The following is a 27,317-nucleotide window of genomic DNA, read 5'->3' as shown; positions in this document are numbered from 1 at the left end:
AAAATGTTGAAGAACATATTCTGAATTGTTTAAATGGACTGACTTTTTAAATAGATGTTTTGAGCCTTGTCACTATCATTTGACGGCTATACAGATAAACTTCAAGTTACGACCATTCATTTAACAACTACAAGTTACAACAGCACTGAAAAAGTGACTTACAACAGGTCCTTGCACTTATAACCATTGCAATATCCCCCATGGTCACAGGATCAAAATTTGATCCTGGTCAACCGGCATGTATTTATGATAGTCATAGAGTCATGTGATCACCATTTGTGACCTTCACAGCCAACTTCCAACAAGCAAAGCCAGTAGGGGAATTTGCTTAATGACTGTGATTCATTAACTGCAGTAATTCACTTAACCTTTATAAAAAAAAAGATTGTAAAATCAGGCCTGAAAATGAAAGAACGTCTATGACTAAGAATGACCTCCAGCTATTTGATATACATGCAATTGATTCCATCTCTAAAACTGAAGTAATATTTAGGCCATGACCCACAATTGAATAGATGAATAGACAACATATTGATGGTGAACGAGTATGCTTCTACTATGTCTCCTTATATTCAAAAGTGTATGGAGGATGTCAGTGTTCTTAAGTCTATTATTATCATGCGAGCAAATGAGAAAAATGTCACAGAAGGTCCGCACAATGTTGACGGTGAGAAACACAGCTTTCAAATCAGGTTATGCAGCAGTACTTAGAATAGCAAGAGCTGAGTTGAAGCATGCTATAAAATCATCAAAATGGGCCTATATTCAGAAAGTGCAGAATTTCTTTCAAGATCCTATGGACCCGAGACGTATGTGGCAAGATATTCAGGTAATTACTGATTATAAGGCAGCTTCCCTGACATGCAAGGGTGACACAGACCTCTAAACCAGTGGTTCTCAACCTGTGGGGTCGAACAACCATTTCATGGGGGTCGCCAAACAATGCAGTCTGCCATTTTTCCCCCCCTTTTCCTTAGCTGTGCTACTCCCTTTTATTCTATTGGCTTTTGAAAGCCAATAGAATAGACTCTCTTGAATAGAGTCTAATTCTATTGGCTTTCAAAAGCCAATAGAAATTGTCCAGGCTGTCTCTGCCCTGCTGAGCCCGCCAAAAGTCCCATTCTGCAAACGGTGCTGCACCAGTTGAGTAGTCCTCGACTTATGACCGGTTGGGGGTCGCGGCATTAAAAAGGTTGAGAACCACTGCTCTAAACAAGCTAAATATGTTCTTGGGATAGTTTGAGGCCACAATCAACTTTCCAGCAAGGAAGACTGTTCCCCTTCCTGATGAGCAGGTGCTCAGGTTTGATACAATTGCTGTTCAGAAGGTCCTGCAGAAAGTCAACACTCAGAAAGCTGCAGGTCCTGATAATTTCCCTGGGCGAGTATTAAGGAGTGTGCTGACCAGCTGGCCACTGTTCTCACAGACATCTTCAATCTCTCATTGCATCAGGCCATGGTTTCATCATGTTTTATCATTGTACCAGTGCCCGAAAAACCTAAAATCACATGTCTTAATGATTACTATCCAGTTGCACTCACTTCCATTATGATGAAGTATTTTGAGAGATTGGCAAAGGACTATACGATTTCATTTCCCCCTACATTTGACTCATTACAGTTTTCCAATCGGAAGAACCGCTCTGTAGAAGATGCACTTTCCTGTGTGCTTCATCTTAGCTTGGCGCACCTGGAGGGGAAAAATACTCATGTGTGAATGCTGTTTGTGGATTTTAGTTCAGCATTCAACACAATCATCCCTCAGCAACTGGTGAACAAACTGGGCCTATTAATACTCCTTTATGTAATTGGATACTTGATTTCCTTATTGATAGACTCCAGGTTGTGCGAGTTGGAAAGAAGTTTCCAATTCCATCTCCTTGAGTACAAGTTCTCCACAGGGCTATGTCCTGAGTCTGCTACTGTTCACCTTGATGACCCATGACTGCTCTGCCAAATCTGCTATGAATCATATTTTGAAGTATGCAGATGACACAGCAGTGGTGGGTCTTATCTGGGATGACAATGAAGATGTTTACAGGGAAGAGGTGAAGGCTGTGGTGGACTGGTGCAATAAAAGTAACCTGGTTCTAAATGTTGTTAAAACAGAGATCATTGTAGATTTCAGAAAGAGCCGGCATAGTCATACTCCACTCAGTATCAAAGATGCAGTTGTAGAGGTGATCAACAATATTAAGTATCTGAAGGTGCAGATAACTAACAATGTGAATTGGTCTCTTCACATGTCATCCTTAGTGAAGTGTGCAAACCAGCATCTGCATTTCCTGCATCGGATGAGGAGAGCACATCTTTCTCCTTCTGTCCTGGCCACTTTTTACAGAGGCACGATTGAAAGCATTTTAACAAACTGCATCACTGTCTGGTTTGGTGGCAGCCGTGCCTCAGAAAGTCCACACAGAGAATGGTTAAGGACAGCCAAGAAGATCATAGGAAGCTCGCTTCCTGGTATTCAGGATGCTGCTTGTAAGCTCTATGTGCTTAGAGCTCAAAGCATTGAAAGAGACCCCACACACTCACTTTATGGTCTGTTTCTGTTGCTCCCCTCTGGGAGGAGGTTTTGAAGTATTTGTAGCAGGACTACCTGATTCTGTAATAACTTTGTTTCCTATGCCATCCGTCTGGTAAACTCACAAGATTTGTTTTTCTCGCCATGCACATGTATACATAACCCAAACTAGACTGTTGTTTCTCCGTGTCATATAATATATGTGGGTATATGCATAATTCTGTATTTATTTATTTATTTATTTTTGTCATATTTATGTAGTGTATATTGGAGGTGGTAACCCTTTGAGAGCTGAATTCAACAAAATTTCATTTTAATGTATGCCGATTAGTGTACATTCAAAGTGAACGTGAATGGCAGGATCAACTAGAATGCCACAAGATAGTAATCTGGAACTTTGTTTGAATTCATGTAGGAAACTTATGATATAGGATATCAACCAGATATCAATATCTACTATGCAGTATCATTTATAATTAGTGAAAAATAAAAAAAACTTAAGTACAATTCTATTGCATCAAACCAAGGCCCAGCTCAGTCCAGTATTTTGAAGTCAACCAGATTTAATTATTTTTATTTTTATTCATTATTTAAATCTGCATATCAGCCCACTTTTTTTAACACATGACTCTGGGCATGCAACATTTACAAATAACCAATAATAAAGATAATTTAGAAACAACTCATATTATCCAGGATGGTTCAGAAACAAACATATAAACAAACATGCAACTATACCATCAAGATAGACTCATCCATGGATAAAATGTCTTAATATAAAAGATATGCCTTTAATTCAGAAAGCTGTCCTTTAGGTTTATATAACTTAATTTATTTGGGGGTTTTGTGCTTAATTTTTCCTTTGTAAAGAAAAAGTTATAAACAATTTTTAAAAATATGCTAATGAACCTCTTTCAGGTTTTCTCCTTTTTCAAATTTGTCTTTTATTTTTGCCTGCCTCCAGAGTCCTATTAGATGAAATGGTTTCTAGATGGTACAGTATGCCCTCCCTATTGGTCTTTATGAATCAGCCCTTCAAGGGAGACCAGGTCAGGAAACGGACACCACAAGAAATATTAGAACTCTACTTTATTGGTAAAAGCTATAATAGCAGCATCTCAAAAACATGACAGCAGGGCTTCTTGGGTTGTTGCCTCTCCCTCTTATAACAAAGAAAATCAAGAGTTTCTTTCTCATGCTTTCCTGGTTTTCTGGACTAAGTTCATGTTTTTCAAGTGATTGCCACATATTTTCTTCAAGGACCTTTCCATTTCCTTTATACAGGACAAAAAGAAATAATTGGAGATAAGTAGGCCCCACAAATAACGCAGTCCTACATCATGAAGAGCTTCATAGATAATAACCGTTATCTATGGCAGTGATGGCGAACCTTTTAGAGACCGAGTGCCCAAAAACTGGTCCCGCCCCTGCTCCGCTCCCACCCCACCTGCCCACAGGACCACTCACCACCTCCAGGGCCCGCTGCAGATCACCCAGCAGCGCCATGGCAGCCACACCCTCTGCCCATGCCCCGCAGCATCAACTGTTCGCGATGGGGCATGAGGGCAGAGTCTTGTCTATGCTGCCTGGCTGCCATGTCCTTGACTGTACTGTTCTGCGTGGGCCACGCTCAGGGACAACCCTTCTCCAGGAGGGCTGCTGGTGAGGAGGGTGTCATGGAGGGAGGCAAGACTGGGGCAACAACATGTGCCCACAGAGAGGATTCCGAGTGCCGCCTCTGGCACCCGTGCCATAGGTTTGCCGCCACTGATCTATGGTATGACCCAAAGACACACCAGAATACCTTTGGGATGGAGACATAACTTACTTCCACTATTGTTCTTCTGCAAATGATATTGGAAGACATACTACCTCTAACCAGAGGTATCACTGGTTCCCTTATAAAACATGAAATTATTAATTTTTCTTTTAAAGCTATCCAGCATAATGGTCAAAACTACATTCGAGGTTAATGAATTCCCCAAGTGTCTTCTTTTAATCTCAGCAGATATCATTCATACAGAAGAAAGAGATAGAGAACCAAAGTTTAGGGTTTAGAGGTTTAGAGAACCAAAGATTTGCAAACTTTCAAAATGTTCTGTATGGATAAAGCCCTCTTGGAGGAACCAAACTATATAGACCAAGAAAGCCAGAACATACCTGAGGATCCTGGCCTATTTACCACAGGTGATAAATATATACAGTATTCTAAATAAGACCCTACAAAACTGCCATATTTTAGAAATAACTTTTTTTCTTTATTTTGTTTTGCTTCACAAATATATACTGAATGTACAACTTTGCAAAAAATCCAACATTTGAAACATGACTTCAGTTATTAATAGTCTAACAAGCTCTCAGCACTTGGCAGATTATACATCTTCATCAGGCTATCCTTTTCTATAATTCACGCTTCCCGACCTTATGAGACCCATGAACTCTATTAGACTAAAGTCTCCATAAACCAATGCTTCTCAAATAGTGGGGCGCGCCCCCCAGGGGGGGCGCGAGGCTCCGTAAAGGGGGGCTCGTTTGACCTCGGCAAATGCTGTCATATTGGATTTCTAGATCGGATCATCCGACTCACTCGCAAGCGGCAGCCCGACGCGGAGGACAACATGACCGCCAATGCACGTGACACATGCAAAGGACCCAATTGGATAGACATGATGCTCTATCCTGATTGGCCAAACCCGCCCGTGTGACTTTTAGACCCGGAAATTGGTCCTCTGTACAGAAAAAAAATTTTTACAGTCACGCGGGGGGCGCGAAATGTTTTCTTCTTCCTAGGGGGGCATGACAGAAAATAATTGAGAAGCACTTCCATAAACCATTATCAGGTCAAGGAAGGGTGATTCATTGGCTTTCATCAAACCCCTAAAGTTCCTGACCTTCTATACCAGGGGTCTTCAAACTTGGCCCTTTTATGACTTGTGGACTTCAATTCGAGGAATTCCTCAGCCAGGCACACTGGCTGAGGAATTTTGAGAGTTGAAGTCCACAAGTCATAAAAGGGCCAAGTTTGAAGACCACTGTTCTATATTGAGATTTTCCTTTGCAAATTTAAATCCCTAGTTAGTCTCTTTGTAAGTTCTAGAGGTAGACAGAAAATATCATGGGAAGATCTAGGAGTTTCTTTAGGAGAAGTATATATTCTCTCTCTATCATAAACAAGGATTTTGAAATGAAGAATGGATGATGAGAGGGACCAAGAATAAATGTTTGTAGGAAAAGAACTAAAAACTATTCTTCGAAACTTAGCTGAGCATATTTCCAAAAGTGTTTCCTTTCTTAATTCTATGCATTTTGGCTAGTTTTAAACCTAGCTTCAGTCATTCAATATGGGAGTCCCAACAAAACAACATCTTTGATCCCATAAGGCTAAATTCTGCAACCATAAAGCATATTAAGGGTTTGCCCTTATTCTAATATCAGAAGCAATATTATCAACAATGTTTGCTGTTTCAGAGACCAAATCTGTTGAAAATCCATCAAGACAAACAAACGGAACTGAAAATTATTTTTAACTCTGGAGCCTTTTGTATTCTGGCCAACAATACAATAATCAGGCTTTTGCTTTAATAAGGAAAATAATTATGCATAAAATTATTATATGTCAGAGTTTCATTCCACGGTAACTAAACTTTTGCATCCCTTTTAGAAACCATTTACCAGTAGTTTTATTTGTCCAAGGAGTCATGAACCATTAAAAAGATAGGAAACATCTGAGAAAGCCATTCAGCAATAGCAACAGCTCAGAAATCTACAAAGATGGAAATAGAGGAGTAATCTTTTATCTTTTTAAGGAATATCTTAACTAGAATAGTTAATGTTTGCTTGAACTTAACATATAATTAAAGATTTCTTACAGATTATGTTCATTGCATGAGTTTCCATCACAACTGGGTTATAAATAAAGGTGCTTACTTATGAGATAGACAAGATTCATCCTGTGCTCACTGAGATACATGCTAACAAAACTAAGGTAATGGAAACCCATTGATTTGGTGATTAATGAGATGGTTAGCTGGTGGGAGAAAAGAAGCTTTGATTCTAAGAGAAGTACTTATTTGAGAGTCTTTCAAGAACAGAAAGAAAAAAAAATTCTCAGCTGGTCTAAAATGAACCAAGCAAAATTAGCTTTCAGCAGCTGATGGCCAAAATAAGTGCTATTGTGTAGCAAGGCCTATCTGAATTCAGTGAGCTAGATCACCACTTCTGCTCATTGATTCTAAATAAAAAGCCTGTTTCTCATAAACTATTCAGTGAGAAAGTACTCTGTGTAAAACAAACTTAATTTAGGAGGTAAACATAATAACTAATGAATGAAATTCATGGTGAAGCTGAAAATTCTAGATAACAAATCAACCAGGTCAGTAGAAAGACAGATAATTTATGTTTCTATCCTTTGTTATAATTTGTGGATCATATGAGTGATACATAGCCCTTTTGCCTTGAGTTCTGGATGGTAAGCATCTTGTTTAAAGATGGCCATTGTATAGAGCAGGGGTGTCAAACTGCCGGCCCACAGGCCGGATGTGTCATGCCGAAACTGCGCACACCCCACTGCTGGCAATGGAGAAAAAGTTGTGATATATCATGACACGTCATGTGACGTTGCAAGTTTGACACCCCTGGTATAGAGAGATTTTTTTAAATTAGAAGCAGGAGAAAGTAGTTGTGATAAAAACTAGCCACCGTGTCAGATTGAAAACTAATATATAATGCTTGCATATTGGACTAAGAATAGGAGGACTCAAATTCACCTCAGCCAAATCATTTTTTTAATTCAAAGCAAAATTACTCAATTAAAATATGAAAATGTTATTTCAGTATCTTTTTACAAAGAGTTGTCCAATTATTGAGTTGCTATCTGTAATAGACAACAAACAATGTAGGTGTGGGAGGGTGGATTGCCCAAAAAATAGCCAGCAGTTGTGCTGCATTCATCCTGTTTCTTTAAGACCTCTCCCCACTCAGCAGGGCAACTATAAAAGCTGTGCTGAGGAAGTGCTGTGGTAGTTACATTTGTGTGAGAGAAGAGACACAGTGCAAGAAAGAGAAGGTGTGTATTAGTGTGTGGAAGTAAAGCAGCTTGAAAGAGATAATTTTCTCTAGCAATACATAGAGTAGGACTAGTAGGATTCACAAAGAGTAGTAGTTGGAGTAGGGGTGAGTAGGAATAGCCTGTGAATGCATGTGTATGTGTTGCCTAGGGATCTGTGTTGTGCTGGTTCTTTTGTGTTTTGAGCCCACTAAATTGGGTATACTTAAAAGCCTGTGACAAAGTGTTAGTGGTGGGACATTCAACACAAGCATGCAACCACACAAGTGGAATTGGCTTAAACTCAAGGAAATCATCAAATACTCCACGGAAAGAAAACAAACCTAGGAGTTTGGCCCTTGCAATGCTCATACTTTGCAGGCAATATCCAACATCCTGGCTGCAGAAACCAGACATTCACTAGAGCTTACACCAAACAGACATGGAAAAGATAGAAGGGACAGATTCTCCCTTAGAAGAGATTACTACTTTTGTAGAAACATATATTTACTCTACACCTGTAATTAAACCAAAGAAGAAAGTAGACCAATAATTGTGCTAGGCTCTTATACCATTATAAAAATGTTGAAGCCACAGCAAGAGGAAAGGCTTTGATTAATTAAAAGAGGAAAAAGAGCAGCTTTGGAGGGAGACAGAGAGAAAAGATAAGCTAGAATGAGAAAAGAGTCAAGAAAAAAGTTGGGTGGGCTGACTTAAAGGAATCCAGTCACCAGAAGGGGCACATTCGCTGCTAGGATTTTCAGAACATAGAGGAGGTAGTACCAAAGACATAAAAATCTCTAAATTGACAGAGAAAGAGAACAATAGAAGCTTGCTTTACTATGTTTGAATTACTACATCTTGTAAATGGCCTGAGAATGAATGTTTAATGGGAAAAGCTTTGAGAACTTATAGTAGTCTTCCAGCAAGAGAAGTAATGGATTATTACTATGTTAAAGGGATCTTATACAGTTGTGTGGTATAAGCCCTTACACCTTTAGGCAGGGATTTAGGAGCTACACATATGGCAAACATGAAGGATTTGTGTATTAGACTTTTCTGTATCTCCTTGTTGCTAATTAATAGTCAACTACATTTGTATGGCCCAGACTGGGTAGCATAGCTCAGCCCAGACATTTCATGTTTCAGACTGAAATTCTAGCACAATGATATTAACTTCTTTGCCCTTTAGTTATCTGACCAGCAGAATATGATATTCCAGCAAAATGTGTAGTTATAATTAACCTGGTTTGATGCATGTTAACCTGAAAGTTTTACTGAAGATAAAAGGCTCTTGTCAACATAATATTGAGCTAATGTTTTGGTATTTTATAAAGATTTGCTTCAGTTAAATGACACTTGTCTCTCAACAATCAAAACAGCCTTTATTTTCATTAGAAAGGAAGTCAATTTGCCTATTCACTATTGTGCATAATTTTATTGCTAATTTTTGTGAGAAGCTTAACCTCAACCTAATCTAAATTAGAATGTGTTCACTGATTCCAGTTCCCTGCAGCAAAGTGTCATAAGAAAAAAAATTCTGGATGTTCACAATATAAGCACTTAGAAATGAAGGAAGGTTTAATATTGCCAATATTTTATTCCGAAGTTCAGTTCTGGTATATAAAGAAAAATGTGATTCCAAGAATATGCAGAATATCTTCACATTTTTATAATTGTCTTTTCATGATCATGGTGCTAAGTTTTAAGGGTGGGAGGTTTCTCTCCTTCTAGAAAAAAAAATGAACAGTTGTGGTCAGCTAGTTAAATAGTCCATACTTAGTCATCAATTTTTTTTAAATTAATTTATACATTTCTGTGAAAAAAGGGAGAAAGACAGGAAGAAAGAAAATGAAAGTTTCTGTCACTTTCCTTATCTTGGGCTTACTCATCCTGCTTCTTGAGGCTAACCCAGGAATCAAGGTGAAAATCACACAGAAAGCATTGGACTATGGTAAGTATGGAAGAAAAATTTGGAATTATGACTATGTTGTAACCTTCAGAAGAAGGAATGCACCACAGGACATTTAATCAAGATGTTGAACTAAATGCCAACCCTCATTGTACCAGTTAAGGTTAATAAATAATGTATCTTCTCCTTAAGAGGAAATTTCCCTTGAGTTCTTACAAAAAATATAGGATATTTTAATAATTGGTTACACGATCAACTAGATGTTAGGTTGAATTTGGCATTTTTATTCACCTATTGAGTCCTTTCCAAAAACTTGGGATAGGCAGATGTTGTTTAAATGTGTTAATGTATCATTGCAGGATGTAAGCTGTTCCGTAAAGCTGCCTTTTGCAACTGATTAATGGTGATTTTATCATTAGTGATGGTGCTCAAGTGGATGATTTAACCTTGACAAAATGGGCAGCTATAATTTTAACGTGGTGCTCCATTGTTTTGGGATTGCACCCAAAGCACCTATTACTATCATACTCTTTTCTTTCTTTTGCTACAGTATCATAAATTACTATTTCAGTGAAATATATGATGTATGCTTATAGGAAATCAACTTGGAATAGAGCTTCTGAAGCAGAAGTTAAAGGAAAAGATCTTTGAAGACTGGAATGGAGAATCTACACATGCATTTTTTGCACTCAATTACACAATTTCAAAGTAAGAAATGTTTTCATAAGAGGGCCCTTTAGTATAGCTCAGTGTTAAGTACTTCCAATGTTTTTCTATTCCTCTTAGGCCAGTGGTTCTCAACCTTTCTAATGCCGCGACCCCATAATACAGTTCCCCATGTTGTGGTGACCCCCAACCACTTATACATCATCTGGTGCCAGGGGCGTGGCCAAAGAAAAGGGGGAAAAATGGCGGACAGCCTTGTTTGGCGACCCCCGTGAAATGGTCGTTCGACCCCAAATGGGGTCCTGACCCACAGGCTGAGAACCGCTGTCTTAGGAAGTGTGCACTTCATTAAACTCATAGCCCTGTCTGTGAGCAAGCACTGTTTTAATATAGATTTCTCAAAGTTCCAGTTCTTTACTACACCCAGCAAATCTATTTGATCCTTTTTTTTCAGCTTTAGTTTTGAAATGGATGAATGAATGTATGTAGGCATTCTTTCTGTGCTTATTGGAATCTGAATTCCAGTTGAAGAGATTACCTAGTATAGCTATCTTCTAGCCCTCTCCCAGTTCCTAATTAATGTTTCATATAGCCCAATTTATAATGTGCCTCTATGATCTTTCTGTTATGGACAAGGCTCAAAAGCCATTTCTATGGACAGATTAACTATGAGGTTGAAAGACAAAGAAGATACAGACTACTATCAAATTTGGAATTTATTTTATTCTTGGTTAGAGAAAAGAATGAAGGATTAGGAATTGAACATGTATTAGCTTAGCAACTCCAGACAACTTGTTGATTGGAAAAATTAACATATGTTGATGAGAAAAAAAATTAACAAAAATAAGAGTGATGAAAAAGCCATTTCTAGTCTGCATAAAATTAAGCCAGTAATCTCAAAGGATGATAGAAGAATAAACTGGTGCCATGTTTGAGTCACTAACTGAGCAAACTCAGCCTTGCTCAGAGCACTCAGAGCACAGAGCAATATATATTCAGGCACTGAACATAGAAGACCTAGTTATTCTCTTACACAAATACAGGTAGTCATCAACTTATGACAGTTCACTGAGTGACCATTTGAAGTTACAGTGGCACTGAAAAAAAGTGGCATGATCATTTTTCGCACTTATGACCATTGCAGCAACCCCATAGTCATGTGATTTACATTCGGATGCTTGACAACTGACTCACATTTATGATGATTGCAGTGTTCCGGGGTCATGTGAATACCTTTTGCAACCTTCTGACAAGCAAAGTCAATGGGGAAACCAGATTCACTTAACAACTGGGTTACTAATTTAACAGTGATTCACTTAACAGATGTGGGAAGAAAAGTCGTAAAATAGGGCAAAACTCACTTAACAGATTTCTCACTTAGCAACATAAATTTTGGGCTCAATTGTGGTCATAAGTTGAGGACTACTTGTATACAAAGAAAAACCTATCAAGTGATGGCTTCCCTAGTGCAGCATTCTTTCTAAATATCCTGATTGAATTGAATAACTGGTCTTCTGGAAACTTAAAACCAAGTTTTTTTGGAGACTCTTTGGAAAGGGAATAGTCAGCATCTTATTGAGATACTACGGCCCAAGAGTGCTTTTCAAAAGGCAACTAGACTTTCTTGGTCTTCTTTCTTGCTCCTGTGGTCAGCAACACCACCCACCAAATCAGCAATTTGCAGGACTTGGGAAAGTCCAGTTATCTTTTGAAAAGCATCTTTGGGACAAGCATGATCTGGACAATTGAGAATCTCAATAGATTTTCAGCCACTCACTTTGTGACAGTATGAAAAAAATGTGTGTTATCTTTATCTTTATTTTATATAGTTGTAGGACAAGTCACCCAAAGTCATTTTTTTAAGCTTGGCAGTATACCAATTTAATAAATTAAATAAATGTAGTTTGGCTAGTGTCACCTAAAAAAAAAAAAAAACATTAGAGCCTATCAAGTCCTGCAGTGCTAGGAAAAATAGATATAAATGCATGATATAAAATCTGTAGGTGCTTAGTGTTTCAGCAGAAATTGAATAGTTTGGGTTACTATTCCTGCTAGCCTTACCTATATTCATGGATTGTGGTATAAATCAAGCTAACATAATTTTGGTGTTTGACAGGTTAAGAATTGAAACCATGGAATTTCCCAACACATCCTTGTCTCTCATCTCTGGAACTGGAATTAAACTATCAGTGGAAAATGCTTCAGCAATGGCTCATGCAGATTGGAGCGTGGAGACCTGGCTATTGTAAGGGGAATAATGAAGGCAGATATTAATACCATGTCAGCTTTACAAATTCAAATGCTGGCACACATTTTATAAAGCACAAATAAAAGTCTCAGGAAGAGGAGGTGGAAATGCAAGGCTTTTGTTCAATTGTGGTCCTGTCAAAAAATGTCCCTGAAAGTGGCTGTTTGAATCAGGAGGGACAATTGTCAAGGCAGAATGGTGAAAGTACTGGAACAGATGGACATATTAAACAACCACTAAGGCATAATTATATTTTAATTTTAAAAAGTCACCAGTATTGCAGAATAAATAATAGAACTAGGGTTATGTGCTTCATCTTGAGTTCCTTGGAAGGTGTTGCAAAGGGATAAAAACTTCTGCCTTTTTGCAAGATCAGACAGTCTTCCTCTTGAAGAAATAAGTATTTAGACATATTTAAGACTAAAAAACTCCAACTTCTAGATTTTTGCCGGCAAAGGGAAAACCTGGATTAATTAAAAAGATGGTTTTATCCTGGCTCACATACTGTAGCAAATAGGGAGATTCAGGAAGTTAAGGGGAGCAGCTGCATCCCTCTGCCTTCAGCATCTGCAACCACACACAACGATCTTATCCTGCCTAAAAATAGAACCAACTTTGTAAGAATGCAAATGTGTGCCCACTGAATAAACCTCAGGTGGTTACAGGTAGCCCTAGACTTATAACAGTTTGTTTAGTGACTGTTTGAAGTTATAAACAGCACTGGAAAAAGTGACTTAGGACCATTTTTCACACTTATGACCATTGCAGCATCCCCGTGGTCAAGTGATCAAAATTCAGATGCTTGGCAACTGAATCATATTTATGACAGTTGCAGAGTCCCAGGGTCACATGATCCCCTTTTGCAGCCTTCTGACAAGCAAAGTCAATGGGGAAGCCAGATTCACTTAACAACCAGGTTACTAACTTTAACAACAGCAGTGATTCACTTAACAACTGTGGCAAGAAAGATTGTAAAATGGGGCAAAACTCACTTAACTAATGTCTTGCTTAGCAATAGAAATTTTGGGTTCAATTGTGGTCATAATTTGAGGACTACCTGTACATTGTTTCGGGTGAGTGGAATTGCCTTTCTGGCAGATACTTCTGATGTATTTGGGCATAGTTGATTTTGAGTCAACTTTCCATAATTTACTGCTATCCAGGGATGTCAGCAAGAAATGATGTGAGGCATCTGGAAGGCAGGCTTTGAGATTTTTAGCTATGTTATATTGCCTGCTAACATGTGTTCGTCAGCATAAGCAACCCTGGCATTTTATTTTTTTATTAATTTTATTAAATCTCAATGAGAAATAAAATACAAAATAAAATATTTTACTTTCATTATTAGACATGTATATGTATACATTTTTGTGTTTATGTTTAAACTTAGAGGTTATTTTGTTATGTAATTCTAAAGCAATTCTGGCATTTTCTTGAGAACAAGATGATAAAATGAGTATTTTGTGTCTTATTGTCCGCAGCAAAGATTCTGGAAGTGGGGCTGTCTTCATCTCAGGAATATCTCTCAAAGCAATTGTAAAAGTGTCTCAGAATGTATTCGGTCATTTAAAATTGTCGCTTGACAGCTGTAAAGGAGATATAGATGATATGGACATCAAATTGAGTCAATCTTATAGGTATAATGGAAAATGTTCTAATTAAAAAGTATATTTGCAAGTATTGATTTTAGGATCCCTAAAACATTTTGATTATCAGTTTTTAAAGACTGGTATCTGTAGCTTTTACTATTACCCCAAATGTACCTTAAATCTGCATTAACCTCATTTCCCCCTACACTAAGTACGGGATACAGTATATATTCCCTTAGGAAAATTGAAATGAAAGGAACACATTCCTAAATCCAGAAAATGTTGAGGTCCATGCTTCAAATTTAAATTCAAATTTAAAATTATATTTCTCTGTACTTTTCTACTCTCTGGAATTTCTGCCCAAGGCTGGGAAATATCAGATGAAGAATATAAATTGAGCTTTCCCTAGCAATATACCTATATCAGGGAATTCTGGGAGTTGAAATCCATGCTTTTTAAAGCTACCAGCATTGAGAAACACAGCTTGTCTAGATCATCACACTTGTGCCAGATTGAGAAAGATAGATAGCAACATTATTTATCTCGTTTGACATAAAATGAGGTAATTGCTTATGCTTCTATGAAAACATATGTTAAGGATGCTTACTGATGTTAACTGTAAGGAAACCACTGCATTACATGATATGATATTATTGAGTTATTTTTACTCTGGAACATATGGTATATGCATTCATTGCTATTTTTTATACCAGTTTTAGATAATTTCCTCTCTCATAATTTATATTGTCTTTATAGCATAATCCAGTCATCATTGAAATGAGATAAAAGTGGCCATTGTTGTTGGATGACTAGGAATTGTCACATGACTTGATTCAAGTATGATAAGGATTAACAGCAGAAGTCATTCCTCTGGTGGAGCTGCATAGTCATCAGAATCTTACATAAGTGGTATATTTCAGGAGCTTCCAGATTACTAATATTCCCAAAAATTCTCAATCTCACAAAAGAAGTCATTTTGAAAAATCAAATATCAAGAGTTAACATTAAAATAAATACCACTAACTCAAACTTAGAGCTATTTTGGAAGCTACATAAACTGAGGTACATTACCAAACTGATTATTGTTTACAAATACTATATTCCATAATACTACAGAAAGCACCCCTAGTAATTACTGTATATTTCTGAGGCTCACTCCTCCTGGTGGTTCAGCATAATTGACTCAACAGATAAAGGTGAGTCATTTGACTAAGAAGGAAAAATATGTCTAATAATTATAATAAGAACTATCAGGAAATATGAAGTACAAGGCCACAATCTTGAACACATGCCAGCAGTTTCTTACTAAAAATAACTTCAGATTTATTTGCAATAAATATTCTAAATAATTGGGAAGCATTTAGTGGAAAACTGATACAGGACTTCAGTTACGATTCAACCGTATTCAAGAACATGACAGTTCCTTTTGTCTCCTAAAATTTGGGGATCAGTTTAAAAAATCCAGAATCATTTAGCTTTTATTGAGATTGATGTCCCCATATAATAGATGTACACATACAAAATTTAATTAATTCAAGTTAACAATATTCTTGCTTTTTTTCAGATTGTTATATACATACTCTACTGCTTCTGTGGTTACATCGCTGTGTAGCATGCTGGCCTCAAATGTAAGCCACAAGGATTTATTTCATAATGTTTTCTTCATCCAATTTCTTCTAAAAATATGTTTATTAAAATAAATAAAATAAATAACAAAAGCCTTAATACATGCAAAAATGTTATAATGATTTTGCAGTTTATAACGTGTACCATTTATGTGCACAAATTGCCATAAAGACATTTTCAGAACAAAAAGATGATTTAACGTGGCATATGAATGTTTTCATAAGGCTGTTTCATGTGCATTATTTGAATAAATTGGATGTATAGTTATATGTATATGTACATGTATGTGTGCGTTTTTGTATAAAAAATCTAGGCATGATTTATTTTGCTCAGATCGATGGTAGAACAGGAAATGAAGGAACCTTTAGTGGCTTAGAAATTAGGGTCAATGCATTTTAAATGAGTGTATATGTTTATTATTTATTTAAAACATCTATAGCAAATATTTTCTTGTACCGGTATTTATTTTCATCACATATGTAATATACCAGAAGATAAGTCCAGACATTAGAAATACATCACTTGAAATATTCTAAATATCTCACTTGGGATGTTTATTGTTCAACTCCATAAACATCAGAATCATTGTCATCATTTTTTATTTATGGATTGCTGTTGTACATTATATTCTCTTCTTAAACTATAGTTTCTCTGACTATAGTTTCTCTGACTATAGTAAATGAATTATTCGGCTTTCTAAAGCTGAATAAAACTTTTTACATGCTCCAGAATTATAGAGCTTCCTTCCTTTTGAAAGGTATCTGAGGCCATGCTTGGATATTTTTCAGAAATTTTCTGTTTTGCTTTGTTTCTACAAACTTCATTGATGAAGGACAACACATTTAGAGTGAGATTTATAGTACTGATTATGTATTTAACTGATTACAACAAATGCATTCAATTATGATGGATTTTTAAAATCACTATTCTTCAAATATAGGATAAAGCAAGCTATAAGTATAGAGATGCAGAATTGTGAAGTCTTAGGAAGATCTTATTACCAACATATAAGTAAACATTGACCAAAATAATAATTTTGCTTGTATTCCTATAGTTGTGTCAACAAGTGAATTGTGTGATCCAAAAGATTAATAAAAACTTCAACCAATATCCAGGTATGTTTTCTGGTTTGTTTTAGCAAACTGAGCTAATGATTTTAGTTTTTATGAAAGCTTCCAGTTCTAGTAAACTAGTGATGGAATAATTTTACCATGCTATGGTTGAGTTTCTGAAAATAAAACTGATGGCTAGAATGATACTTTTGCATAGTTAAAAAATATAATAAACTTGCTTGTTTTATAGAATCATAAAATTATAGAGTCAGAATGGACACACAGATCTAATCCAGCCTTCTTCAATGCACAGGAAAATTGGTTAGATGGTGAATGAGAGATGGCTTGTTCTGGTAGAACTTTCTGTAGGATGCAGTCTCATCAAAAAGTCCAAAATTATGATTGATGCTAAATGAACTTATATGGCAGAAGTACCTAATTTTTGCAAATTTATACTTAAGCAAACATGTTTAGGATTATGTTGAAAATATAGCTTTACAATATTTATGTAACTATTCAAGCAGTTTCCTGTACTAGTACCATTGCTTTTATAAAAATTTATTATCAGGACTAGTTTGCATCCAGCCTATTGTCATTAAGCATCTGACAATTTTATCCCATATCCCAACAGTCCAAGTTCAGATTGGTCACTTTGCAGTAATAGACTATTCCCTGATAAACTCTTCAACTATCTTGGAATCATCAATTGACTTGGATTTAAAGGTAAAGTCTAATATATTTATAATGTATAATTTTCTGAAATTGCATTACGATATGTCTGTTATTCATTTGAAGGAATAAGCATCATTATTTTTCTCAATAACTTTGATGGTAAGCCATATCAAAAGATATTTAAGTATATTAATTAGTGCTATTTTTGCTGCACCTATTATTTCCTACTCTAGCCAGTAGCAAGAGTTGTGAACCCAAATAGTCCAAGACTTCAGGGACATCTTCAAGTCACAGTTCATTTTTAATTTTTTTTTTAAAGTTTGACTTTTGAGTCTTCCATATTTAGGGTCCTAGAACTGTACTCGGTGTTCTGGCCATATGTCTTATTGCATTATGCTCTTAATTTCAAGGATGCATTTCAGTGATCTGGTTCCCTGAAAACTTTTGATTCTGTTTTAAAGGCCAAAATTTGCAAGCTATGATATCTTGTCACTTCTGCCATTCTTTTCAGGGAACAGTACGTCCAGTGGGAGAAACCACAGAACCCCCCTTCAAGCCAACTCCCTTTGTTCTTCTGAATGAGAACAACTCTATGTTCTATATAGGAATCTCAGAATATTTCTTGCAGTCTGCTTCACTGGCTTATTACATTTCTGGAGCTTTTACTATCTCTGCTGAGCAAGAGGAAATGGTAAGTGCAAAATACTATGTTTCAAAGAAAGGGGTGTTAAACTAACCAAAGAAAGAAGCAACCTAGAACTAAGGAGAAACTTCCTGACAGTTAGAACAATTGATCAGTGGAACAACCTGCCTCCAGAAGCGGTGAATGTTATGTATTAGTCTGCCATTTAAAATCCTACCCAAGCTCAGCCTTCTCCTTGACGTAGTTTACTATGGGCCTTTTTCCCCACTTGCAACTAACAGTGAAGCCTGTTTTCTGCTATGTTTCCATGGCATTGCCTTCATCCCCTCTCCAGCTCATGAGTGAGTGAAACTTCAGTTGTCCTGAACAATGCTGGGGCTGAAGCAGAATGTTTGTGCTTGTTCTGACATCTTCAAATTGGAGCCTGAAAGTAACTGGGAACAAAGGCAAGAGAAGCAAGTTAGGGATTGGCAGTAAGGATATAGATATAGTTTCTGTCTACTCAAAATTGGGTGGACAGGACTTCAGATCAATAGTTCATAAGGCTGCATGAGACAGAAATTAATGAAGAGAAGGACTTCATCTTTCCAAATAGAAACGTCTGAAGAAGGGATCTGGATGCAAAGGAATCCCTAGAAAGGCCTCTAGGATTTGCAAACTGTTCTTAGTAATATGAGCCATTTTTTTTCCTTCACATCTGTCTGATCTCTTGGCTTTGTATGGACATACTCTATTAGCCCTCTGGAATTTTTCCATGACAACTACATTCTGAAGCATAGGGATTCCGGAAATTGCAATTCCAATACATCTATTTATTTATAAGTGTTCTCTATTTGATGATAGCTCATACAGCATCTCTTGGCTGATGTTCAAAAGAATTCCAAATGGTATCAAGCTTTAATCTTTAGTAATATCATGAGATTGGGGTGGGAATCTAATGACTTGCTTTCATTTGTGGGAACCTTAGTACAGAACGATTTAATAACTCCTATACCTTAATATTTATGGGTTTAATTAAAAAAACCTAAAAATCTGAGAGTTATACACAAGGTCTGTCCAAATTCATCTTTGTTCACCAATCTCTCTCTTCCTCTCCCTCTTCCTCCCCCACTTTTCTTTGCTAATTACATTTTCCACCTCCAAATGGAAATAGAAATAATATTTTGCAGGTTTAATTTGCTTATGGCTATCACATTTACTAAAAGCTTCTGTCAAACAGAAGTATTTCTGAACAAATATTTAACAGAATTCTTTTTGCTAATAAGAACATTGAAATCAGTATGTTCTTTTTAAAAGCAGAGAAATGCATTTAGGCAGTAAATTAAAACACCCTGGTAAATAATTGACCTGTACAGCCTCTGTTGGAACACATTAGGTGAAAAGGAAGCCATTGTCTCCCCAGATAATTAAGTTCACCCAAAGGCACACAATTTTCATAAGATAACCTAACATGTAATTTCATTTTACAGCTTTCTTCTTATTTCAAGTTAACTACAGATACATTGAATAGCATCATTCCCACTGTAAGTGTTTTTCATTTCTTCGAAACTTGCTGTTTGCATTTTTAAAAACTTGTTTTAATTTTTCTGAAACTTGGTCTCTACTTCTAAACTTTACAGATTTCTCATATTTATGCAAAGCCACTTCCAGTAATTATGAACATAAGAATTATTGATGCACCTGTGATTAGTCTGCATGACCATAAATCCATCCTGGTGTTTTCTGCTTCTGTGGAAGTATTGGCAAAGATGCCAAACTCAACCACTGAATCCATGTTCACCTTGAACGTAGTAAGTCTTACAATATCCAATTCTCTCTCTAGACCAGTTTATAGGAATCTGTGAAGTTATGAGCCATCCTGTAATTTTTTTCATCTTACTCAGATTGTTAAGAGCCCCAGTGCTTGGATGTTGGCTATAAAATAGTTCTCTAATTCATCTCATATCTAACTGTATTCTAAAGACAGGCTATAGGTAACCCAGACGTTTTAGATTAGAATACAGTATTTTGCCTCACTTGTCCTGATGAAAATTAAAGTTCAAAACAACTTCTGCTTATATTATTCAAAAGTCACTGAAAAAGCCCATGTTATTCATAGTGATCTATTTTCTTACCTAATTTCTCCAAATAAAATAAGATAAAATTTAGGAAAGTTGTGGCTGCTTCAGCTGCCAGACGTGAACTCTCATTTTCAACGTTCCATTCTGTGACAGTTTCCCAGCCACTCTTGCAACTTCTCAGTCTCTGCCCCACCTGGCAGCAGCACTAGGGAAGGAAAGGGACCTCCATGCATTCCCTTCTGCCCTCATGTCTCTATGTGCAGCTCTTGTGCACCCTCATGCATCTTTTCCAACCCATGCTATTCCCCAGGTGTAGTCCCTGACTTACATGGCACCTCTCGTGTACTCACATGCACTTTTCGTGACCCACACTGCCCCCCTCGCATGCCCAACCCCACCTGAATTGTACCTCTCATGCACCTCTGCTTATTTCCTGACTCATGTCATCCCCCCATGTACCCGAACCAACCCACCTGGAATCTCTTGTGCACACTTGTATATCTTTCCTGACGCACGTGGCACCTCTCATGCACTCCCATATATTCTTCCTCTTAACTTGCACATCCACACACATCCTCATTTCCTTCTCCACCCGACAGCAACCACCTACCTGCCTGGCAGGCTTGGACTTCAATTTCCTGCTGGCTGATTTTCTCCCGGCAAGCATTCTGTAAGCAAAGTAACTGGGGAACCCAGCAGGAATTCTAGAGAGAAGGAAGGAATTTTCAGAGTTGCAAGATTCTATTAATGTAGCTTTACAATAAAGTAAAATTAGCTCATCTGATTGTATTTCCTGTCTGGTCTACTTGGTAAGGCTGACCTTAGTCTTGCATGTCTGAAAGCACAATTCTCCCATCATTTCATTTACAGTCCAAGATACTAGGGTAGATCCCTTCAGAGCCTCTTAACCGGGGGTGGGGGCTATGTTGTCTCTTATGCAACCATTCTCTAGTCCAGGCAACATCACTCTGCCTCAGATCCCAGGTTCTTTCCCGGATACTATTACAGCACCTGTCTAACTGTAAAATAATTACTTATTATATAATAACCTTTCTTTTTTATAGACAACTAAAACTCATGCAGATTTGACTATATTTGATCGGACGTTGCTAACTACATTGTGCTTGAACAGGTAAAAACCTTTGTTAGATTTTTAATCCATTGTATTCCCAAAACTGCTTAAATTGATTAATCTAGTATTTAAAAGTTTGGCAGCTTAAAATCAACATAAAATATAAAAAGGACATGCTGAAATGGTCTTATGGAACTGAATTTATTTAATGGAGAGCATCATGTGGAGGAAGACTAATCTAAGATATAAATGTAGTAAAGAAACTTTTGCAATATAAAGGGAGTATTATGGCCAATGCATATTTTACATCCTCTTTCATATTGAATCATGAAGAATTATTTTAACTCTTATCAAAGAAAATGCACATGAGATTAGTCTTGATTGCTTAGAAAGGAGCTCAAAACTGAATGATTGGATATGACTGTATGGTTGTATTGATGGGAAATATTACATACAAAAAATCATTATTAAACCACTGGAGTAATTGTGATAGTGCATATTACAATTGTGAATTTAACAGTAATATACAATTAAAATTTACCATATATGAAAAATAATGGTTTACATCCTGTACAAGGCTGAACTTTTGTCAGTTACACCCAGTTTAAGATAGACAGAAAGAAATCTCCCCCATTTCACTATTCCACTGCAAATCCTTAAAAAAAAAAACAGTTCTTGTCGCTTGGGCTCAGAAGGGAAACTTGGCAAAACTGTTGTTAATTTTAGCCAGTTAAAAACGTGGGAGTAAGGACCTCCCTGTTTGAAAAAAATGGGGAAAAAGGCCAATATGCTATCCTTCCTCTGCTGAATCTATTTTAAAAAGTCTAGGATTTCAACAGGTTACGAGGGAGGGAGGGAGGGAGGGAGGGAGGGAGGGAGGGAGGGAGGGAGAAAGAGAAGGAAGGAAGGAAGGAAGGAAGGAAGGAAGGAAGGAAGGAAGGAAGGAAGGAAGGAAGGAAGGAAGGAAGGAAGGAAGGGAGAAAGGAAGGTTACAAACATGGGGTGAGCTTGCCTTACCAGCAGCCTAGGGGTGGGCTAAGGGTGATATCAACTCTGCCTGCTGTCCTGAAAAAATGGGTGGGTTGTCCTTGCACTTGGGCAAACAAGAAGTGTGTATTGCCCCAGTGTGGCTGGTTAAGGTCATTGAGAAAAAACTGAACCCCAATTTTTCAGATTCAAGACCAACAACTCATCAGCAATGCCACACTGATATTACTATCTTTGGTCATATACAGTAATCTCTGTATTATGTTTTCTTTCAGTTTCCACATCTCCTTGGCTCATTCCAATGTTGGCCTCTTTGAGGTAAATTTCAGCCTCTAGGAAAAATAAGCAGGTGCAACTTGTAGCAGATAGAACTGAATTGCTTACGAAGTATATTCCTTTACCTTTTAAATTTTCTTCATAGAACTATTAAATTCTATAAAATATGCTGTCCTGATGATTGATCCCATTATTTTTTTTCCTTTCCTTTAATTTTAACTTTCTTTCCAATAATATTTCAGTACCATTGCCCCCTTCCTGTATCGTTTTCTTGGGAACTATTTCACTATATAATGTTTTTCATCTAAAAAATGAAAAAGGAATTTGTGAGACAAAGAATTGGTGGGAATTCTACCACTCAGTTACCATTCTTAGATTTTGTATTTCAGTGGCCCCCAACCTTTTGGGCACCAGGAACTAGTTGCAGGGAGAGAGGTTTTTCCATGGACTGGAGGGGCCATGGTTTCATGTTCTGCCTGCATCCTGCAGATGTAGCTTTGCTTGTTTGATGGCCCAGTTGCTGGCATGCCACGTACCAGTGCAAGTCCACAGCCTGGGGGTTGGGGACCCCTGTTGTATTTAATATCTGTTCACAATTTTCCATTTTCTATCTTTCTACAGGTATTTAGTGTTGTTGTATTATTATTGAGCATATTCACTCTTCACTGAACTGTTTGGGACATCCTCCACCTTTAGGATCCCTCTGACAGAGACACATACATACACAGACACACAGAGACAGATACACACAGAGACATTGTATACAGTTCTTGAGATTCAGCATGCTTCAGACTGGGAATTTGAATTCTCTTCTATAAGAAGTTGAAGCTTCATTTTCAATATAGTTTCTTTCAGTAATGTGCATATTATTGCAACAAATAGTAGAACCAAATTTATGATAAATATTATATAAAATATTTATATAAATATATAAAATATGCAAATAAACAATATATAGGATTTAGAGAAGGGCTGTAGAAAAGCAAATAATTTGCAAACTAAATAATTAAAAATTATTAGGGAACTAAGAAAGTTGTCCTCTGTATGAAACATCAGGTCACTTTGCTTGTGAAATATATTATCCATTGCACCAATTCAGTGAGAAGCAGCATTTAAGAATTTCTCCCTGAGGACAGTCAATCATGATAGTGATGGAAATAAAAGGGGTGGCAGGCAATCCCTTCAATGCAAGAAAACATCCTCACATATGTAGATTTATTTGAATGTGAACTTAATCTGGCACTGAGATAAACAGAAGGAAAAACCAAGATTTGCAGAGATGGCAAAAAAAGCCAACTATTTTGAAAGTTTGGAAAATGATTTGCCCTCACACTGTATGCTGACAATCAGGGCCACATATTATTCTAGATACCGTACATAGAAAATTCAGCATCTGTTGGATCTCAATCTAGGAATTGGCTTTTTAGTTTTGTTTATTGCTCCTTTGATTATAAACTTCTTGAGATGTTGGATTCACAGAAATTCTAAAAGATCCAATACAAAAACAACATCCTGCTTAAACACAGACACTGAAGCAAAGTCAATCTTCATTTTGCATTGCAGGCTTCACTTTTGGATAATTTCCTGTCTTACATTTTACGAACTGGAATAATTCCAGCAGCCAATTGTAAGCATAGCTTCATCTTTCTTTCGCTCAATTTCTCTTTCTTTAATGACTTTTGTTTCTAAGCCAGCTTCAAATATACTAAAGACTTGTAAACAGTCCTGTAAGTTCCAGCCAGCATGGCCATAAATAAAGTTAAATAAAGTGGAGAGGCTAATAAAGAACTTCTAAAACTGGTGGTTAAAATGTATCAGTTGCATAGCTTAGATTTTTATTCCTGCTTAATAGTTAATCAGATTTATATCCATTCATGTGATCAGTATTATACTATCTATCACTACTATTGTCCATGCTGTATTCACAACCAAAGTCAGTGGAAATATAGTATAACAGTTGCAAAAAAATGTGTATTTCAGTGCCTCCCTTTTCTATCTTTAAAGTGAGATATAAACTTCTTTAAGAAATTATAAACTACTTTCTGCTGAATAAAAAATAAAATGAATGTTAAAATGTTCATATCTGAACAATAATATACAACAGTGCTGGCGAACTATGGCATGGGGGCCAGAGGCGGCACTCAGAGCCCTCTCTGTGGGCAAGTGCGCTGTCGACCCAGTCTTAGGCCTTCAGCTGGGTTTTATAAAACCTTTTAGCTTTAGGCCTCGGCCGTCATGTGCAAAAAAAAAAAGGTTCAATCAATCAATTTCAACTTCTCGCGGGAAAAAAAAGATCTTGCAAAGTTGGAATTGATTGATTGAACTTTTTAGTCCCACCCAGTCTGCCATTACCAACGCAGCCATGCCCAGCCAATGGGCTACATCCAGCCAACGGGCCATACCCACCCGGCACTCGATGATGCATAAGTGGGTTTTGGGTTGCAGTTTGGGCACTCAGGCTCTAAAAGGTTCACCATCACTGATATACAACATATTCAGCTTTTAGATTAAAGAATGTGTTTGCAAAATCTATTCTAGTCATAGTTACTCTAAATCCTTTTCTTTCTCTCTTTTTTCCTGTTTTGTTAAGTTGAACTAAAGGATGGATTTCCTCTGCCTGTCTTGGACACAATGATTCTTATAAAGCCCAATATTAGAATTTATGAGGTAAGATTTCGTAATGTCTGTTCTTAGTTGATTAGGATGCTGTGTTTCTATTTGTTAGAAAATTATCATGTGCTTCCAATACAGTGAGTCATTCTGTGAAGAAGATAGGTGGTCTCCAAATTTGAGAGAGAGAGAGAGAGAGAGAGAGAGAGAGAGAGAGAGAGAGATAGTTTTCAGTATCTCCTATTCAGACCCCCTTTATAATCGAACGTACATGTGACACATATCCACAAATATTTGTTTCTGTAACTACAATATTTATATTATTTATTAAACAAATGTATATAGCCACCCAACGCATACACAGTGACTCCATAATACAATGACATGACAGTTTTATTTCTTTTTTTGTCAATCATAAGCTACTTATTTCTAGAGTTCAATTCACAAAATAGCTGAAGTGAAATTTCTAATAATCAAGCTGTTATAAACCTGCAATAAAATATGTTTTTGTATATGTTCTTAGGGTTTCTTGCTGATTTCCACTGATATTCAAAGCCTACAATAATGAGGAAGACTTTGATCTCCAAGCAAACACTGACTATTTTTTTTACTATAGATGCATAAAATGCATAAGAGCCAAAAGGCATTTGTGGGTGAGCAAATAGGTGAATGAAATTTTTAATAGTTCAACCAGAAGTTCCAAAATGCATAACACATTGGTTTAAGATAGCAACAAACTGAAGCTGAAAATGTTGGTCCAACAACTATATATTGGGAGTGGATAATGAATTTCCCCAGTGCCAAAAATGGAGCTGCTCAGCTTCGGAGGCAAAATCTGTGGATTTGACCAGTGTGGTTTTAGCCGAGAGATGGAGTGGTATTAAGCGCATAGATAGTAGTGTCCTGCTTCTAAGTATATCTTAACCTCCCCAATTTCCCTCCTCAGGCCTTTCAGGGACATAACAGTATCACTTGATAGCCTCTTGTGACCATGTGGAAGGTCAAGAAGCTGAGTTGTAATTCCCAGTCCTACTCCTATGTATTGCCTATCCCTGTTATATATGGCCAAAAGATTTATAATTCTAGTATATTATATGAAATTACAATTTAATTAGGAAAGTTGAAGAATTTGAGAGTTTTGCACTGCTATTAGAAACTTTGTATTAGAAATACCAGTATTTATTCATGTTTCATCCTTCCTGAATTGGAGAAGATCATGTAAGCATATGTAGTATTTTATTAAATTTGCTATCTGGGTTCAAACAAGCCATAGTTTTTTAAATATGGTCACAACACACAAGATTAAAAAGAAACCACATTATAATTTTGCATGATCAGTGAATCTAATTTCTGTGTAAGAGAAATCTTTAATAACAGTGACTATACAGCTATCAGACCTGGCTGCAAAAATTTAGGTGTCAGCAAAGAGATACACAACTTTTTCTTTTCTTTTTTTTTTTTTTAGTCAAATCTAGAAGCTAGAGCAAACCTCAAATCTGAGATTTTTGAGGCTAGAAACAGGAAGACTCTGAGTTCTAATCACACTTTAGGCAAGAAAGCTGACTGGATGACTTTGTGCCAGTCACACTCTCAGCCCAACTCACCTCACAGAGTTGTTGTTGTGTGGAAAAGAGGAGGAAAAATTATTAGGTGTGTTCACTGCCTTAAGTTATTTATAAAAATATAAAAATAATATAGGCGGGATAAAAATATGTAAAAAAAATTATTATAACCCATTTGGAGATTTGACAACCATTACATATAATATTAGACCTGGTTCAAAAACGGATTCTGTAATAGAGTCTACACTGGAATCCTCTAGATCCCCTGGATATGATTCCCATAATTCCAAGTGAGTGCAATCTAGCTGGCTGTGGATTATGGGACAAAAATGGACTACTACAAACCTAAATAAGTGGCTTCAATTGTCTGCACTGTCTATTTGGGATAAAACAATATATAACTGCAGAATGAATTTTGCTACTTATTTTTTCACTTACACTATGAATGGATTCATGCAATTTAGTTTGTTTGGTTCTGGCTTACAATGCTACATCTAATTATTGTTGCATGTGTTGTATAAATCAACCTAACTGTAACTTATTGAATAAGCCATGGTTAAACAAATAATGGTTTAGCCCAATGTGTCCAACTTATATAGGAAAAAAAACATTTCTCTAATTACTATTTTCATCATCATATTATTACTTCAATATTACAGATCTTGCCCAACTAAAAATTATTACATAAAAATAGACAACACTTTGCATATAAGACTCCTCATTCTTTGAAGAGCCACTGAACTTTCACAAAGATTCTGTCAATTCAATGTC

The 27,317-nt window shown here is 36.7% G+C and overlaps 1 protein-coding gene across 1 annotated transcript; it reads left to right on the top strand.

Moving 5' to 3' along the window:
- The first annotated feature begins 658 nt into the window (after positions 1–658).
- On the top strand, positions 659–25,634 carry BPIFC (BPI fold containing family C). The gene is made up of 18 exons (XM_039363895.1): positions 659–829; positions 1,239–1,385; positions 1,836–2,003; positions 9,477–9,525; positions 10,080–10,191; positions 12,266–12,394; positions 13,879–14,034; positions 15,551–15,614; positions 16,667–16,727; positions 17,296–17,387; positions 17,848–18,027; positions 19,449–19,502; positions 19,599–19,769; positions 21,104–21,171; positions 22,374–22,416; positions 23,938–24,001; positions 24,965–25,041; positions 25,508–25,634. The coding sequence occupies exons 1-18, from the start codon at positions 659–661 to the stop codon at positions 25,547–25,549; spliced, it is 1,848 nt and encodes a 615-aa protein (XP_039219829.1). The 3' UTR covers positions 25,550–25,634.
- The last annotated feature ends 1,683 nt before the right edge of the window (positions 25,635–27,317 follow it).

Source organism: Crotalus tigris, unplaced genomic scaffold (assembly GCF_016545835.1).
Source record: "Crotalus tigris isolate CLP2741 ecotype Arizona unplaced genomic scaffold, ASM1654583v1 scf7180000019630.4133010339:1179603, whole genome shotgun sequence".
NCBI lineage: Eukaryota > Metazoa > Chordata > Lepidosauria > Squamata > Viperidae > Crotalus > Crotalus tigris.
This window is presented reverse-complemented; position numbering and strand designations above follow the sequence as displayed.

Bases quoted from the DNA above. Each gene is read 5' to 3' on its own strand.
- BPIFC (XM_039363895.1), top strand. From the start codon at position 659: ATGTTGACGGTGAGAAACACAGCTTTCAAATCAGGTTATGCAGCAGTA. The intron at 14,035-15,550 runs GTATAATGGAAA...GCTTTTTTTCAG, and splicing joins AAATTGAGTCAATCTTATAG to ATTGTTATATACATACTCTA. The intron at 22,417-23,937 runs GTAAATTTCAGC...TTTGCATTGCAG, and splicing joins CCAATGTTGGCCTCTTTGAG to GCTTCACTTTTGGATAATTT.